Source organism: Notechis scutatus, unplaced genomic scaffold (genome assembly GCF_049901735.1).
Source record: "Notechis scutatus isolate UNSWTSFEM ecotype Mainland unplaced genomic scaffold, rNotScu1.2 NSCUSCF20, whole genome shotgun sequence".
NCBI lineage: Eukaryota > Metazoa > Chordata > Lepidosauria > Squamata > Elapidae > Notechis > Notechis scutatus.
The window spans coordinates 204,870-223,755 of record NW_028263147.1 but is presented as its reverse complement, the minus strand read 5'-3'; the positions used below and the strand labels follow the sequence as shown (position 1 = coordinate 223,755).

General features: G+C 47.9%; 1 protein-coding gene across 1 annotated transcript; it reads right to left on the bottom strand.

Moving 5' to 3' along the window:
* Positions 1-2,601: 2,601 nt before the first annotated feature.
* RAB11B (RAB11B, member RAS oncogene family) lies at positions 2,602-17,752 on the bottom strand. Its single transcript, XM_087948787.1, has 5 exons — positions 17,472-17,752; positions 12,623-12,818; positions 11,845-12,038; positions 9,347-9,427; positions 2,602-5,087 (listed from the first exon to the last, which is right to left on the bottom strand). Exons 1-5 carry the CDS (start codon positions 17,509-17,511, stop codon positions 4,942-4,944), a joined length of 657 nt encoding a protein of 218 aa, XP_087804913.1. The 5' UTR covers positions 17,512-17,752; the 3' UTR covers positions 2,602-4,941.
* Between the last annotated feature and the right edge of the window lie 1,134 nt (positions 17,753-18,886).

Below are 18,886 nucleotides of genomic sequence, written 5' to 3'. Positions count from 1 at the left end.
GAGAGGTTGGACTTCCTTTCTTCAAATCCAGCCGTGCGTGTGTGGCTAAGCTGCTGTCGAGAGAGTTGGACTATATGGCCTTAAGGCACCTCTCCACATTCTGAGTCCGTGAAGGACCTTCCCGGTCGCAAACAGTTCAAACCAACATATTGGTCCCCGGCTGAATTATTTATCCCTACACCCCAGATTTGCACAGTTGACCCATAAACTGCTTGCAGAGACTAGTCTCAATATGGATACTTGGGGATCAGGGCGTTATGTGAATCCAGACAGCCAAAACCATTAAGCCAAGATGATTAATTGTCATTAAGCCAAAGTGATTAATCATCATTAAGCCCAAACCCCCAGGGTTGGATCTGAAGCCTGGAAAAGCCTCAGTGGCTGGCTTAGCCAGATTAACTGTCAACTACCCTGTTTCTCCAACAATACGGCCTCCCCCAATAGGAAGTCCCAGCATGTTTTATAGGCATGAAATGAAATTAAGCCCCTCCCCCCCCCAAATTAAGGCCTATATTAAAACATGCGAAATGTGAGGGAATGGTGGGGGGGCTTGCCGTTAGGAAGTACTTTCGTTGCACACCTGGATATGGTGCTGCCTGCATTGACCCCGATACGAAGTGCCCCACCAACGCCAAGGTCAACATCCAAGCTGTCGCCACCCACCCGCCCGAAGATGCAAGGGGGGGGGGAATTAAGTCACCCCCGAAAAGATGACCTAGCCATTTTTTCGGGGCTCAAAAAAAAATAAGAAGACCCGGCCTTATTATATGAGAAACACGGTATTTGCAGGAAAGGGGTCTCCAACCTTGGCCATTTTAAGACGTGTGGACTTCAACTCCCACAATTCCTCAGCCAGCAAAGTCTTACAGCAAAGGCCAAGGTTGGAGACCCCTGATTTAGGGGAAAGGGGTTTAATTAGGACCTGTTCTGATAGGAACCGGGGCTTTATGGCTTCCTCCACAAGCCACGGTGAGAGCCAAGGGAGCCCCCAAGCCATACAAACCATAGTGAGTGTACTGACTGCCCTCCCATGGATACCATCAGCTCCACAGAGTATCAGGCAGCAGCGTCCAAAATGAAAAGCCCCCCCCCCCCGCTTACAGGGCCGACCGACCATTAATCACAGCTCACAAACTACAACAGGTACCTTAAAGCAGGTATGCCAACTGAAAACAAACTATACAACCCACGGATGTGAGGTGACCATCTAGTTCGTACAACCTGCCGAGGCTTAATGTGGTTTGTTTGTTTGTTTTTTTAAAATCTGCAGGTGTTGAGCACAGTTTAGGCTTCCATGGAAACAGAACTTTCCTCCACCCACCCTCCGTACTCATCAAAAACCAAAAGAAAAAAGCTTGGAGGAGATTTCCCCCCAGGAATCTCAGCTCTGGTTTTCCTCCCCTCCCAACCTCCACCCCGAGCTGAACATTTACCCAGCTCCAAGGACCTCTCTCTCAGGATTAAAACAAAAGGGAGCCAATAACAATGGCACGCACAGAGGCTGTTTGGTTTGGCAATCTTTATATATATCCACAATACAGAATAACCATGCACAAAATCCAAGGGGAGTTTATTTACAAGGGGAATTGCACTTAACGTAAGAATCTGCAGGAAGCCATGAAGAGGGGGGGGAAAAACAAAAAACCAACCAACCCTCGGACTCCTTCGTCACCTCCGGAGATTCGAACCAGGCCCCGGGAGGGTTCGACCAGGCAAGAGAAGAAATTTCAGAGCCTTTCCAAAGGTTTCGCCAGCACTCTGTGGCGGGTGCCAAGCCCCAGCGTTTCTGGGGGTGGGGAGGGAAGAGGCAGAGCCTGTGCTTCATGCCCTGAGCCAGAGGTGCCCCGTTGTCCTCTTTAAACCCCTTGCAAAGGTTGCAGTTTTCCAGAGAGAGAGAAAGAGTCAGAGAGAGAGAGAGAGAGAGACAGAGAGACAGACAGACAGACAAACCTCTCTCTCTCTCTCTCTCTGTCAAGCTTGATGCCTCAAAGGGAATTGCTCTCCCTGTTGCCGAGTGCCAAAGATCCTTCTAGCAACCTTCCTTGCTCGCAGGGCAGCCAAGGGAGGCGGGAAGGGGTAGGGGGAGCAGGCCATGGGGAGCAGGCCGTCTAAGCCCAGGAGGAGCGGGAACGGGGGCAAAGCTGACTCCCTTCCCACAGCCCCCATTTCGCTTCCCTCCCTCCCTCCCTCCCTTCATCCTTACAGGAGCTGGTGTTTTGTTCTGTTTTCGTAAAATTATCCCTCGGTTCCTTTTGAGAGAAGTACCTCCAGAACCAAAGAGCAAAAAAATGAAATTGGGGGGGGGTGTCATTTGAGACTGACAGGGGAGGGGAGGGGGTGGAATCCAGTCACTCTTCCAAAGCTTGGGTGCATTTTTTTAAGGGGGAGCCGAGGGCGCCAGAAACAGAACAGCCTTTCAATTCCCACGGAGATTCGGTCTGCTAGGGCGACTGTCTGGGATCCAACGCGGGAAAAGGAGAATTCGGGTCCGATAATGGGTAGACCAACCTGAGCCCGCCAGCCTCGCTCGGAGGAAGATGGCAGGGGCAGAGATGGAAGAGGAGACCCAGAATGACTCCCCTGCCCTTTTTAACGTGGGCGGCTGCTCACTTATCCCCAGGGAGCCACGTTTTCTCCACCGGTTATGTAATGTCTGAATCTACACCCTGGGCTGCCTTAGTCAGAGGAAGAAACAGAGGCCTCGCAACGTGCGGCTGGGACGGGGAAACAAACCCCACTGAGACAGCAGCAGCCTCCGCCTGCCAATCAGAAGCGCCTCCCTCGCAGGCAGCGCTTCCCAAAAGCACAAAAGGGTTCAAAACACCCCTCCAAAACAAGCGAGGAGGCCCGAGCAGCCAGCCAGACTGCCTGCCTGCCTGCCTCCACGACTGCCATCCAAACAAGCCGCCTCTCTGAGCCACGACGGACGTCGCCTGGGTGTCCTTGGGGCAGCACCCCTCCGGCATCCAAAGAGGGATCCGTGGCCAGGCTCCAAAATAAAGGCTCTTGTTTTCTGGAGGTGCATTGTGACCCCGTGAAGCCCACTCGGAAAGCAGGCAGCCAAGCCCCCCGGGAAAGGCCGACTCCGTTCCGGAGATCAACTGGCAGGGGACCAACAGCTTCCTTCCTTCCCTGCTTCCCGGGCTGGCCTTAAAGGGGGTTTCCTCAATAGAGCAGAGATTTTTAAAAAACCTCAACAGCAAAATGCCCCACCCACCCCTTTTTTAAAAAAAATTTGTTAGCTGGCTAAAAAGACATGTGCTGTTTTGAGATCTAAGCAAGGGATTCAAAGGAAGGTAGAAATTACCCTCTGGAGTCATTTTTGTCCAACCAGGAAAAGAGAAGCTATGGCGGCTGTCCCACTCTCGTGAACATGCCCCCAAATAAATGGGGCAAGACCAAAATTCTGCTGGCAAAACACACGTACAGAGGTGGCTCAGGCCCAGCAATAACTGCCTCCTGGCCAGAGGCTGTTTTGATTTAGAAACCCTGTCCACGCCCTGTCAGCTGTTTTCATCCTTCCTTCAAAAGCTACACAGCAAAACAAAAATCGGCCGGAATCGAGTTTGGTGGAATCAAGATCCTTTCTTGCAAAGGGTGGTATTGCCAGCAAATATTCTAGTTCAATGTTTTACCTTGCCCGATGTTAATATTTTCATATATATATATATATGAGAGAGGGGGAGAGAGGAGAGAGGGAGGGAGAGATAGACAGAGATAGAGAGAGAGGGGGGGAGAGAATGAGAGAGGGAAGAGAGAGGAGAGAGATATAGAGATAGATATATAGACAGAGATAGAGATAGATAGATATAGAGGGAGAGAGAATGTGTGAGAGAGTGAATAGAGCGGCCTGCATATTAAGATGATAAGAAATAAACAGCAAGTGCCGTAAAAGGAGATAATACAAATTCCAAGATGTTCAATTGTTACCAAAAAAAGGAGCTATCAAGTATCTGATTCTCTACAACTATTCCTCCAGACAACCTTAGCAGTGCAAGTTATGTACATGGCAGGAAAAATATTGCTTCGCACTCAATCCGAAGGGCGGGGGGGGGAGAAACAATGGGGTGAGGTGGGGAGGGGAGGGACTAGCTGGTCAAGAAAGCGACATGCAGAGATGGAATCTCGGAGATACACGAGGAAGCATTCGGATGGTGAAAAAGGAGACCCAGAAAGCCTTCGGCTGGCACTTCGTCTACTAGATTTGTTAGTGTCATGCCAGGGCGGGTGACATTTCGGAGCCGGTTCTCGGGATGTGCACGCAGCCCTGGTGGCGTCAAGAGCTCACTGCGCACAGACAGACTTCACTGTCCCAAACTGAAAGCAAGGGGGAGGGCAGGGAGGGGAGGGAGGAGAGAGCCAAGAGAAAAGAAGTGGGCTGGTCTGAGAGAAAAAGCGAGGAAAGCTAAACACTACCACCAACACCCCCCAAAATAAAACCCCCACTGGCACGAGACCGGGAAGAGAGACGAGTCACAAAGCCAATCCATGAGTTTTGCCAGGTGTGAGTGTGCAGGTGTCTTGACACGCCCACCAGACAGAAGCCAGAAAAGAAGGGCTTCTCCTTGACTTTTAAAGAGTTCTTTTGTGCCTGAATGGCCACAAAGAAAGACAACAGCAACACTCCCTTGAGGTCCCTCAAGCACCCATCCTCCCCGTTCCTCTAAACGAGGCACACACACACACAAGCACGCACACACACACACAAGAGAACACTTCCTGGCTCGTGGTGGAATTTCAAAGACACCCCCCACCCCGCATCCCCCACCCCACCCCCAGCACTACATTCATCACCGGTCACGGGGGAGGGGAGGTTAGCCCTCTTTGAGAAGGGTTGGGGGGGAGGAGGGGTCAGGGGGGGCCGAGGAAGGAGCAGTGCGCACGTGTCTCCCGCTGAAGGGCAGGCCTTGAGGAGAAGGGCGGGCAGCGGCCGAGGGAGGGTCACAGGTTCTGGCAGCACTGGAGTTTATTGGATTTCTGTCCGTCGGTGGTGGGAGGCACGCTGATGTCCACCACGTTGTTTCCCGGAGACTCGTCGTGGGCAGACCGGTCCGCGATCTGCTTCTGGGACACGATGCGATAAATCTCTGCAAAGGAGACCAGAGGGTGGTTCTGATTGAGCCTGCATTTCTTGTGCCGCCCCCCAAATAAGCAACTGGTGAGCAAGGCCACGGTGAAGCCGAAGAAGCGCAAACGCAGGGGAGGGGGGAGACACCTTTGGGACAACTGCAACCTGGATGACGGAGAATCTCCACAGACACACCGTAGTGAAGGTGATCCCTCCCACAACATTGTAGGCTGGGACAACACGTGTGATGACCCAAAGGGGCATGCCACAAAGGCAACACAGTCAGATAATCAAGAAGAGTCCCTTTATTAGCTCCAACTTTGCCCCCCAATGTCCTGGATACTTTCTGGCTGGAGAAAAACTCTCCCAGGAACAGCCTTTGACTGCAGAGAATTAAGTCCAAAACATGGTCAACACAAACTGTAACTAAAAATCTACACAAACCACGCTGCAGTAATTAACTTGACAGGGCAACAGAAGGAATTGCAGATTGAAAGGCCAGCAAAACACACACAGTTGGGAAGACGCCAAGAAACCAAATAAGCCTTGACGATACCAGATAATTCACAATTTGCTCCCAACAACTTGCTGTGCGCAGCTTCCATTTTTAAACACTGTGTTCCCAGCTGCAGCTAATGAAGGGAATCAGGGCCCTTTCCTCCCCCGTAAGCCACGCAACTCATGTTGCTCCCTTCTCTGTTCCTCCCTGTGTGCCCTGGGATGAAGAGGGGGTGGGCCTTAGTCTTCCTCTAAACTCCCTCTCCCTTATTCTACCTCCCCACTCCTCTGTCCAGCCAGACTTTGTCCTACCCCAGTTTCTTCCACAGCCAACGGAGCCACACTCCGACTCCTTGTCAGCAGCTCGGCCTCCCCCTCTGAATCAGATTCCGACAGGGGCATGACTACACGATCCCGGGTTACGGGGAAAGAACGGTTGGATCCTGCATGTTGCAAGGTTGAGTCTCTGTCCGCTCAGCATTTGCTGTGATCCAGGATGCAACCTCCTTTGTTGGTTTGGGAATTCCCACCAGCCAGCAGACACACTTGCCCTAGATCAGGGGCGTGAAACTGGCGGCCTGCAGACCGGATGCATCATATGCAGGCCAGGCCCACCCCAGCTGTGCGAATGGGAAAAACGTTGCAAAACATCACGTGACAGCAACGTGTTTGACACATGCCCTAGATGATCTAGTTCTAGTAGATAATCCTGTGGATAGCCAGGTGCCAAGCCACAAAGGATCTTAGGGGTTTTTAAAAAAAGACAAGCTCCTCAAATTGTACATGGAAAGCTGCCGTGCAAATTGTCTGTAGAGATTCTCTGTCCTCCAAATCATGGTTGTCCCAAAGGTGCTTTTTTTTTTTTTTTTTTCAGGAGGCAACTGGATTTTCTGGTTTTTTTCTTTCAAAGACGTTTCACTTCTCATCCAAGAAGCTTCCTTGGCTCTGACTGGACGGTGGGTAATGGAAGGATTTATATCCCTTGCAGACAGCTGGTAAATTACTGCAAGGAATATAAATCCTTCCATTCCTCACTGTCCAGTCAGAACTGAGGAAGCTTCTTGGATGAGAAGCAAAACATCTTCGAAAGGAGAAAAAAACCCAGAAAGTCCAGTTTGCCTCCTGAAAAAAAAGGTACTTTTGGGACTGATGTGCAAATTGTTCTCAGCAGCCAGGTAGGTGGTTTCTACGATCCCTGGTAGGAAATTACAAAGCCCCCTGGATGACAGCCCACTCAGGCAAGAAAGGAGGAGCAGCGATCCCACTTCACCTCCCTTATCCCCACCAAAGGTCTCACTCCAAAGGTGGACACTGCCCCGTGCTCAGGTTGACCTGTCTTCCCACTTCAGCGCCCCAAATGCCCATGCAGAGTCAGACATTTAATAGCTTCTCATCATCATTGCTGGCACTTGTATGTCACAGAGGACCTCACGGGGTTGGGCCCTAGCAAGAGACCTACTGAACTCCGGAGCTGCCCCTGGAAAAACCGGGGGAATTTCCCAAACATCCTTTGGGAACCGCTGGCCCGTTGCTGCATTCTGGACCAGCTGTGGCTTCCAAGGGGTCTCCGAGGGCAGCCCCACGTACAGGGCATTGTGACAGTCCGCATGCACATGGCAACTAAAGCTATGAAGGATGGCGAGAAGAGGCTCTGAGCAGGAAGACCCCGGACTGCAAAAAAAAACCAGGGTTAGGTTCACGGTTGCTAAGGTATCGTGCTCCCGTTGGAAGCCTGACTCTGCGCAGGAGTCAGAACTGGAGCACAGAGAGAGATGAGGGGGCAGCTTCACTGCTTCAGAGGAAGATGGGCAGGAGCAGGCCCAGTCAGGCCAGAGCCTTTCAGGATTGGGACGGCTCATAGGCCGGGAGGAAGGGGAGCAGGATGACGACCAGGAGAGGCGAAGCAGCACAGGCTGACCCGGCTACTCGGGAGGAGAGCACCCCGCCCCTCTCCACAAAGCACACCTGGGAACTGAGGCTTAAGAAGCTGGAGGGAGGGGCGTCTGTCGGGAACAAATGCTGGATTCCTGGAGTGTGGAAGAACTTTCCTGGGTTCCCTGCTTTGCAGCCGTGGTGCTCACAGCATTGGGCTGGACTATTTGCAGCCAGAGGCTGCTTGAGCTTTGAGTGTGTGTGTGTGTGTCCTCACTTTGCTCTGGGACTTGCCAGAAACGTGAGAGCGTTGGGGGGAAATTTGGAGCAAGAAAGGGGTGGTCTGAACTGCCACCTGCCTGCGTTTACCTCTGTGCCGTGCCCCGGATCATCACATCAGGTGGCCATCCAGCCCTAAGCGACCAGACTGGATGCCACGTTGAGGGCAGGTGGAAGCCTTCAAGGATGACGGGCCTTGGGGAATCGCACTGCCAACCACAGCAACGGTGGCGTCAGGTGGCGTAAGCAGGGATGTTGCCGCGGAACAAAGCTCTTGGCTCCCTGGAGTCCGTGGCTTCAACCACAGGATCTCAAGGGTGTTTTATCTCCAGCGCAGGTGTCTCTGAAAGCCATCCAGGCTTCTTGGATACTGACTGCCACCCTGCTTCCCCGGCCTGGGCTTGGTGCTCCCAAGGGGAGTTTCCTTCTGAGAAGGCAGCACCACCGTCTGGGCCCACCCACCCAACAAAAGGTGGGAGCCAGGGGCCCCAAGCATCTGGTTACCGGGGATTAAAGCCGGGGAGCAGGAGGGTGGAACTGGTTTCAGATACTGATGCTACTTTCCTGTGAGTGGTTCCCACATCTGCCTCAACAGCTGCATATAGACAGAGAGCAGCAGTAACCCAAGGCACCGCTCTCCCCCTACTCCAGGGGCAGGCAATTAATTTCCCCAAGAAACTGGGGGCTGTTATGGAAGGTCCCTAACATCACCAGCTCTCTGCCCCCCACAACAGGTGCCACTTAAATCACAATTACGAGACCACGGGGATACGGCATGGCCCTAAGAACAAGGACCAGTTATAAGTCACTTTTTAAAATGTTGTCCTGGAGTCTGGGAAGGCTCTGATGAGAGCTCTATGTCGGAGGCAGAGATGGGGTCTGGCAATTATCGGCTGCCTTTGGAGTCAGCCATCAGTGAGGCAGAAGAGCAGCTGGAGCCTGTTCCCAGCGTGCGCATGTGCAGAGTTGCCAGAAGAAGGGAACAGCTGAGGAACAAGGGCCAACTTAGGAGTAAAGCCACAGGTGGACGGTGAATGACCCCCTCCCCTATAGGATAAAAGAGGAGCGAAAGGGGAGTGGGGCTTTGTAGGAGACAATCAGTTCCTTCCGGCATGCTTGCCAAATATTGCGGCGTCTGAAAGATATCGGCCTGGCACTTCTCCAAGCCTGAAAAGGTCAGTAATTGGGAACTACCTTGAAGACTATTGCCCAGGACTTTGTTGGGAGAGAAAATTCATGGTAAGTTAAATAAAAGGGGTTTATCGGGGTGAGGACTCGGCTTCATGCTGTTGGGGAAGCCTAGGCCGGAACAACCAGGAGCTGATCCTAAACGTTTGCGTGAATCGTATTTTATCCGATGAGAGAAAATTGTAAACAAGATATGATAGGCTAAACTTGGCAAGAAGTACACTCTAGGCGTGGATGAAATTCAAGTTCAATCGGGCAGCCCCTTCTTGAAAAAGGCTTTCTTCCAACAAGCCCACCCTACAAACAGCCATTCAATTCCTTCCTTGTCAATTGATTGGGTGTTTGCCAAAGGGAGATGAACGATATAAAATCATTAAATTCAAACTCTGGTACCCGTGGGACCGTGGCCATACCTGAAGAGCAGAGTTTGGGTTCCTTTACCTGTAAGGATGTTCTTGAAGGCTTCTTCTACATTTGTTGAGTCGAGTGCTGAAGTTTCAATGAACGAGAGATTGTTTTTTTCTGCAAGGTGAAGAGTGAAAAATATCATTTCAATCTTATTGGCTACTTTGTGCACAGAGCAGCACTCAAAGTTGGGAAGGCCGATTTAATGTTTCACAGGATTTTCCCCTAAAAGATTTGTTAACTGATTGGAAAAATTAATACTAGTCTGGATTATACATAACCAATGTGACCAGCTGGAGTTAGCATCTGGTCCAATGCCTCCCTCCCAATCCAGAAGAGGATCAGATCATTCTATTCCTTCAGTTTTAAATGAAGAAGAATTGCTATGGCATCCAAAATTGATATTTGTAACTAGCTTTAACTATGAACAACAAAACAAAGTTTCATCCTGTTTTCACACTGACTTAGTTTTGCTAACTACAGCAAAGAAGAATCAAAGTTTAGTTCAAATCAAACTGCAACAGGAGAAGCACTTTTATTTATTTATTTAACACGGCTGCCCAACTCACACACAAGCGACTCCAGGTGGCTTATAATGTTTTCAAATCTTACCGCACAAAAATCCATAAAACCCACCCCCATTTTAGCCCATGGGGCTCAGTGCGATTTGACACAGTGACGCTCAAATCAGCTTTCCACCCTCTGCCCCCGGACTCATAATGTAAACTACAATTATAGTAAGTCTCAACCACCAGGGCATAAAGATCGAGGTTGAACTTGAGGCAAGAGTGTCTAACTCTGTCCCACAGTGGCCATTGTAACTTTGAGAGATTGCAGAGTGTTTTATGCCATCTCCTGACAAGGATCAACACAAAAGCATATTAATTCTAAGGTATATTTTTATGTACAGTGAGAGCATATGCACCAAAGACAAATTCCTTGTGTGTCCAATCACCCTTGGCCAATAAAGAATTCCATTCTATTCAATATATTAAGGCTCGGCAAGTTCAGAACAGTATTCTGTTTATGCTCAAGAGAACAGGGGTGCCTTTGGCTTCTCCAACTTCCCGCTTAGAGCCTCTTCTCATGATCACTCGTCGCTTAGCTGCCTTGTGCATGGGTACTGTTACGATGGCTTGTATGTGGGGCTGCCCTCCGAGACCTCTGGGAAGCTATAGCTGGTCCAGAGTACAGCAATGGGCCAAAGGATGCTTAGGGAATTCCCTGGTTTTCTAGGGGTAGCGTGGTGCAATGGCTCCTGAACAGTGGATGCCCTTGTTTCTGAGGGGTCTCTTGCCAGGGACATATTCTTATTCTAGACTTTACTGAAGCAAATGCACTTTGGATGCTTCAGAATCCTTGCAATACTTCAGCAATTTGCACAAAGCTTTTGTATGGCATGCAAGGTGTGGGGTTTTTTTTTTTTCTCCCTTCCAGAGATTCCAAAAATATCTATCCCGTTTTTCGAGAGCAACCTGTCCTGCTTTGACATTATGTTGACAGCAGCAAGATTATTATATGCCCCAAAATGGAAGGACACTTCGCTTCCTACCCTGGACAAAGGATTGCAGAAGTTGATGGAGTTGGCTGAAATGGCAAAAATTGACTTATTTTGATTAAGGAAAAGAATAGAACGACTTTTGTTTCCACATGGAGACCAGACCGCTTCTGAACTTTGTGCTTGATGTGGAAACTTTGATGTTGGGTTTTACCGATCAGATTGACAGATCTCTACAGAAATGGCTTGTTCATGTTATTATGGGAAAACAAAAAGTTGTGGCTTGATGTTAATGCCTTTATTTTACTGCAAAAGAGAGTCGGAAGATGTTAGGGATAACATTGTTTACCCTAACTGGTTTGGGTAAAAATAATAAATATGGTATCATGGTTTGTTGGTTAAAGTGTGTGTAACTTTAACTGCAGGAATGTAATTAGGGGTGTGGTTGTAAAGCACTATATAAGAAGCGAGGCAATTGCAGCTCGCTCTCTCTGGCTTACTGATCCCTAATTACTGGATGGATTGATGACTGTGTTCTTGCTGGAGCAGGGGAGAAAAAGGAGTGTTGATTTTCTCAACGGAGAGAAGATAAAGATTGGACTGATTTATTGTAAGTGTACTGACATTGGCTATTCAACACGGACTTTGCAAATAGAGTATCCCGACAAGACTTGACTGAAATTGATATATGACTAATGGACTGTTATATTTGACTATGCTATAATTCTTAAATGGAATAAACTATATTTTTGATAGCACAAGCGTATCTGTATTTTTACTGCGTGTTAACTAGAAAACTTATCTCACACATTTACCTGTCTTCCTATCTGACTTGCTGCACATTCTGTTTAGTTTGTTTTCCTTAACAACCGTTGGGAAATCCAGGCTTAACAGAAGACAATGATTCTTTTTCTTTTTTCCAACCCTTCCTCGCTTTCCTATTTACTTTTGTATTTTGTATCTTATTTTCTCTTACAAAATCAATAAAAAAATATGATAAAATGGCTAAATGCCTAAAGAAGTCAACGGGCCAAACCTGCGAAAGCCCGGGCCTCGTCCGTCGGTACCGCTCTCAGGTGACGCAAGTCGCTCTTGTTTCCCACCAACATGATGACAATGTTGTTGTCGGCGTGATCCCGCAGCTCCTTCAGCCAACGCTCCACGTTCTCGTACGTCAGGTGCTTGGCAATGTCGTAAACCAGAAGGGCCCCGACGGCACCACGGTAGTAGCTGGAATTGTTTTTAAAGAGTTATTACGCAAACTGAAAGCCAAACACTATCACACAACCTCTTGGCCACAGCGCAAGCTACTGAGAGGCCCAATTCACAAGCTCGTAAGAAGGATGTCCAGGTAAACCTCCACTCACAACCCTTTTGTTTAGGGACGCTTCAAAGTTACAATGGCGCTGGGGGGAAAAGCGACTTGTGACCAGTTTTCACACTTACGACCGCTGCAGCACCCGCAGGGTCCCATGATCAAAATTCGAACGCTTGGAAAGTGGCATGGATTTATGAAAGTTTCCCTGGGGTGAGGCATTCAGTTTTTGTGACCTTCTGACACGCAAAATCCACGGGGGAAGCCAGATGCCCTTTAATAACCGTGTTAATAACTTAACTGCAGTGATTCACTTAACAGCTGTGGCAAGGAAGGTTGTAAAATGAGGCAAAAGGCACTTAACAATTGTCTCGCTTCAGCAATGGAAATCTTGGGGTCTGTTACGGCCATACATCGATGGAGTGTAACGACCTTAACACCCCACCCATCCACCCATTAGCCACCTACTAGCCACCCCCAGCTGCCTTTCAAGCCTTACGCAGAGGTGATGGCACGATAGCGCTCCTGGCCTGCCGTGTCCCAGATCTGGGCCTTTATAGTCTTCCCATCCACCTGGATGCTTCTGGTGGCAAACTCCACCCCAATGGTGCTTTTGCTCTCCAGGTTGAACTCATTCCGTGTGAAACGGGATAAGAGGTTACTCTTCCCCACGCCGGAGTCTCCGATCAGCACCACTGCCAGGGCAGGAGAAGACAACACTCCGTCAGTATTCATTCATCTATCACCTGGAAATGGGAGGGAGGGAGGGAGGGAGGGAGGGAGGGAGGAGGAGGAAGGAAGGAAGAAGAAGGAAGGAAGGAAGGAAGGAAGGAAGGAAGGAAGGGCAAAGGGCGCCATTGGCAAATCGCACACAAAATGACAATGTGGTTAAGAGGAAGCCTTCAAATTGTTGTTGAATGTCCTGCTTTTCTGCTCCTTCCTCTCCCTTTCAATGGCTGATTGCTACCTTTTCTATTCTACTTCTCCTCCATGCCATCCCAAATTTCCTTCAGTCAAGCTCAATTACTAGGGACTTCCAGGAGATTCCATTTCCTGTTCTTGGCACCAGTGATTTGTGGATGCCTTTTTCCAAGATGCTTCAACTTTCCATTGCTCTGCATTTCTTAGTGGTCTCTCATCCAAATACTAATCAGATCCACATAAGCATCAATGCAAATGTGTTAAAATATTATCCCCCTTTATTATTATCATAAATAACGACGGAGAACATACCAAATCCTCTTTCCTCCTTTTGAGAGACAGCAACTAGCCAAAAGTCACCCAGCCGGCTTTCAAGGCTAAAGCAGAACTAGAACTCACCCTCTCCTAGTTTCTAGCCTGGTGCTTTAACCACTGGACCCAACTGGTACTCCTTGCATTACACGGGCAACAGTCTGTACAGAAATCCCAGCCTGCCATACAATTATGCCTCCCGCATCCACTTATTAACTTAGCGGGTAAAAAGATTCATCTTCTCTGATTTTCCTTTAGTTTCCAACTGTGACTTTCTGTGCCCCTTCTCACATTCTACTTGCTTTCTGCAAGTTTTCAGAGATTTGTTTTTTCTTTGAAGACATTTCACTTCTCATCCAAGAAGCTTTTTCAGCTCTGACAGGATAGTGTGGAATGGAAGGAATCTATATTCCTTGCAGACACTGATCCTTTGCATTATTTGAGGACGCTTGGAGGTTCACTTGTGTCCTGGGGTTACCTGAGTAGTCGCTTTCTGCAGTGGCTTTCCACACAGTTTAAACAAATAACCCTAAAGAGAAGTAAGCAGCAACATCCATTCTCCCCCACCCTCCATCAGAACTGATGAAGCTTCTTAGATGAGAAGAGGAAAAAAAATTCTTCTTCCTCAAGGACAAAAAACAGTTTCAGTTGCCTTTTTTAAAGAAAAAAACAACTTTGAGACATGAGAGTAGGCTGCTCTTCATTTGTAGACAACTTTCCACAGGAATCGGCAAATATGCCTAAAAGACTGGACTCCACGGGGCTGTAGGAGTGGGGTTTTTTTATTTGCTGAATTTCATTTCTAGCTTAAGTTACCTCTTCATGCTAACAAGGTCAGAGAACCAAAGCCTAAATTTGGAGCCTAAGATCCATCTATTCTCTAGGCCAGTTCTATGATGCTAATTGCAACTCAATTTGAGGTACATTTGCAACTCAGGGTTGAAATGAGGGGTCCTTGGTGCTCTCTGAGCTTGGTGGTTCTCTTGCAGACATATCATGAGTTCATTAGACCTAGTTAGTCTTGTAGTAGACCTAGTCTACAAGAAAACAAGCAAGCTCAGAGAGCACCAAGGACCCCTTAACTCAAATGTGATTGGATTATTACTGCAACCCAATGCTGGTAGCCTCTGGATCACAAAACCCCCCAAATACGCCCACAGGAAATAATCAGCTTTCTTTCTCTGACAACCTCCCACCTCTTCTTTTAAGCCCAGCCAGCACTAATGTGAGCATCACATAAGCTTATCAATGGCTCTGTTGTTACACATCATGGGATACACACACACACACACACACACACAGCCAAGAAAGCAAGGGGACAACAAAGATCTATAGAAAGCGTCCACCACATTTTTGACTGAGAAGACTCTTGAAATACTGAACAACAAGAGTTGGAGATCTTCTAGTCCGTGCTTAAGACCATTCCAGACAAACAGCTGTTTTCTGAAAAGTGATGGAACCTCGCCATTTCTGGAAGGAAGCAAGTCCTTCCACTGATTAAAGAAGAAGGATTGCCCAGGATTATAACTATAGGCCGTCCATCTCCCTATCAAGCCACTCTGAGTGGCTTCCAACATCATAAAATAGCAGTATAACACCACCCGAACATTAAAAAACATTCAGAACACAGGTGGTTAAACATTAAAACGCTAAAAGGAAGACTGACTACCAGAGGGGAGCACAGTAGGCACAACGGCAGAAGTCCACCCATCTTCTGAAATGTAATAATACTAATAATTGTCTATGGAGATTCTCAGTCATCCAGGTCATGGTTGTCCCAAAGGCGCTTTTTCAAGAGGCAACTGGACTTTCTTTTGTTTTTCTTTCAAGACGTTTCGCTTCTTCAGCTTTGACAGGATGAGGAGCAAAACGTCTTCAAAGAAAAACCAGAAAGGGCAGTTGCCTCTTGAAAAAACACCATTGGGACAATACTAATAATTGTTAACAATTTATACTTTTGCAGTATTTTATTCAAATTATGTATGCATGCTGCATAGTTTTATCCTTCTGAACACCCTAAGTCGCCCAGAGTTACAGAGTTATTTTACCCTGTGGCAAGATGGGTGACTAACAAATTTAATAAAATAAATAATAATTCATTACATTCATTATTGCCACAGATTCCCTGGTGGGTTTGACCCCTGTCCGATGCGCCAAAACCCAAAGGAAGACCCTCCTAAGCATCCCCATTAGCTTCTCAAATCCAATAATGATTAACAATGTATACTTTTACAGTACTTTATTCCAATTATACATTTTTGCATACTTTTATCCTTTTGAACCACCCAAAGTCAGAGTTACTTTAACTTCATGGAAAGCAGGGGTTAAAAATGGAATAAAATGAATAATAATGAAATAATAATTCATCAGATTCATTACTGCCACCTCTTCCCAGCGACCCTGGGAGGGTTTGGTCCCCACCACCACCTATCAAACCAAAAGGAAAAAGCAACACACACACACACCCTTATTTTTAAGCAGGGCTGGCTTGAAATGGTGCTCCGCGCATTTTCTCCATTATTTTTTGTTATTTTAGTTATCTTTCACTCAAGATTTATTTATTTATATATAAACATTTTAAAAATTTAAATACAGTGTATTATCCAGGCATCCCATTTTACAAACAAAAAGAAAAAAAGAAATAACATATATACTGATAGCAATAGTAGTAGTACAACAGAATGATTCTAACCATATTTATAATTATATTAACTTATTTGTAATCCTATTGGTCATATTAGTATATAGTTAACTTATACATAACAATGCTCTTTCTTCATCTAATTTCTACCTCTTATTTCTAACCACTCATAAAACCTATTCCACATTAAGTAATATTCCGCTTCTCCTTTATCTTTTATTTTCAATGTCAATCTATCCATCTCTGCCCAGTCCGATCTTTTCCGAATTATATCTTCATCAGATGGGGCGTTCTCCTTTTTCCAATATTGTAGAAATACAATTCTCGCTGCCGTCACTACACGTAATATTAAATATATATAGTCCCTTTATCGTAACTTTCTGGTATTACACCTGACAAAAATATTTCTGGTTTCAAAATCCATATGCCGCTTAAATCGTCTTTTCCAACCATGTATATATTTTCATCCAGTATTGCTCTTGCTTTCATACGCGTCCACCACATATGATAATAAGTCCCTGGGGTTTGGTTACACTTCCAACGTTTGTCGGGCAGATTGTTAAAATATAAAATTAAAATATGAAATATTTTTGTTATTTTAGAAACGGGGGGGGGGGCTTGCTTGGAAAGGCCCACCTGGGTGGGAGGGGGCTTTATCCAAGACTCTTGAGGGGGGTCGAGGGGGTTTCCAACTGGGCCTTTCAGAGGGGGAGGGCAACCCCTTCCCCAGGTGAGGGAGGGGCATACGGGGGCAGTTGGGGGTCACTTGGAAAGGGCCACCTGGGGGAGGGGGCTTTATCCAAGACTCTTGAGGGGGGGTCGAGGGGTTTCCAACTGGGCCTTCAGAGGGAGGGCACCTTCCCAGGTGAGGGAGGGGGGGCAGTTGGGGGTCACTTGGAAAGGGCCACCTGGGGGAGGGGCTTTATCCAAGACTCTTGAGGGGGTCGAGGGGGTTTCCAAATGGGCCTTCAGAGGGGAGGGGGAAGGGCAACCTCCCTCTGAAAGGCCTGGTTGAAACCCCTCGACCCCCAGGTGACCCTTTCCAAGCAAGCCCCACCTCCCCCAGGTGAGGGGGAAAGGGAGACCCCCTCCCAAGGTGGGGGAGGGGGAAACGGGAGGGGTGGTTGGAGGGTTGCTTGGAAAGGGTCAACTGGGGGTCTTCATCCAAGACTATTAGGGGGGTCGGGGGATTTCCCACCGGGCCTTTTGGAGGGGAGGGGAAGGGCGACCCCCTCCCAAGGTGGGGGAGGGGGAAACGGGGTCTTTGTGGGGGGGAGGGGGCTTCCCTTTCTTTCAACCCCACCCTCCATTTCTGTGAAGGGGCCCGAGAGGCCTGAGGAAAGGGGGGGGAGGGGGCTCGGGGGAGACCCCCCTCAGGCTCCCTTCCAGGAGCGCCGTCCCCTCCTTCCCCCACCCTCCCCGAGCCTCCTTCGCTCGCTCGCTCCGTCCTTCCCGCCGCCCGCCTCAGGCCCACCTTTGAAGAGATAGTCGTACTCGTCGTCGCGGGTGCCCATGGCGGCGCTGGGCTCGAGGAGGAGGACGAGGAGGAGGAAGAAGAGGAGGAGGAGGAGGAGAAGGCCGAGCCGAGCCGAGCCGAGCCGGGCGGGCCGAACCGGAGCGATCCGCGGCAGCCCTGACAGGATTTTCCGCCTCCCCACCCCCCACCCCCACCGTCAGGCAGGCAGGCAGGCGAAGGGCGGGGCCGGCGCGGAGATGACGGGCCGACGCCGCGAAGGACAGCCCGCTCCGCTTATCGGAGACGGCGTTCGCGCCCCGGGAGGCGGGACAAAGCACCGGCGGGCCCGCCAGTGCTGGGCCAGCGCGAGATGAGGTGGGGGCCAATCGGCGGCCTGCAAAGGGTGCAGGTTCAAGAAAGGAGGCGGGCCCGCCCCTCCCCCCAAATAGAGAGAGGGATGGATGGATCAATCAGACATGATAGGTAGGTAGATGGGTGGATGGATGGATGGATGGATGGATGGATAGATAGATAGATAGATAGATAGATAGATAGATAGATAGATTTTGATAGATAGATAGAGAGAGAGAGAGAGAGAGAGAGAGAGAGAGAGATATGATGGAGTTAAAGAGAATGATAGAGGAGAGAGATAATAGATTAGGTAGGTAGGTAGGTAGGTAGGTAGGTTAGATAGATAGATGAATGATAGATAGATAGATAGATAGATAGATAGATAGATAGATAGATAGATAGATAGATAGATAGATAGATAGATAGATGATAGATATAGAGAGAGAGATGATGGAGTTAAAGAGAATGATGAGAAGATAATAGAGAATGATAGAGAGAGAGATAATAGATTAGGTAGGTAGGTAGGTAGGTAGGTAGATAGATAGATAGATAGATAGATAGATAGATAGATAGATAGATAGATAGATAGATAGATAGATAGATAGATAGATAGATAGATAGATAGATTAGAGAGAGAGATGATGGAGTTAAAGAGAATGATAGAGGAGAGAGATAATAGATTAGGTAGGTAGGTAGGTAGGTAGGTAGGTAGGTAGGTAGATAGATAGATAGATAGATAGATAGATAGATAGATAGATAGATAGATGATAGAAAGAGATGATGGAGTTAAAGAGACAATGATAGAGAGAGAGATAATAGATTAGGTAGGTAGGTAGGTAGGTAGATAGATAGATAGATAGATAGATAGATAGATAGATAGATAGATAGATAGATAGATAGATGATAGAAAGAGATGATGATGGAGTTAAAGAGACAATGATAGAGAGAGAGATAATAGATAGATAGATAGATAGATAGATAGATAGATAGATTGATTAGAGAGAGAGATGATGATGGAGTTAGAGAATGATAGAGAGGAGAAAGGGATAATAGATTAGATAGATAGGTAGACAGATAGATAC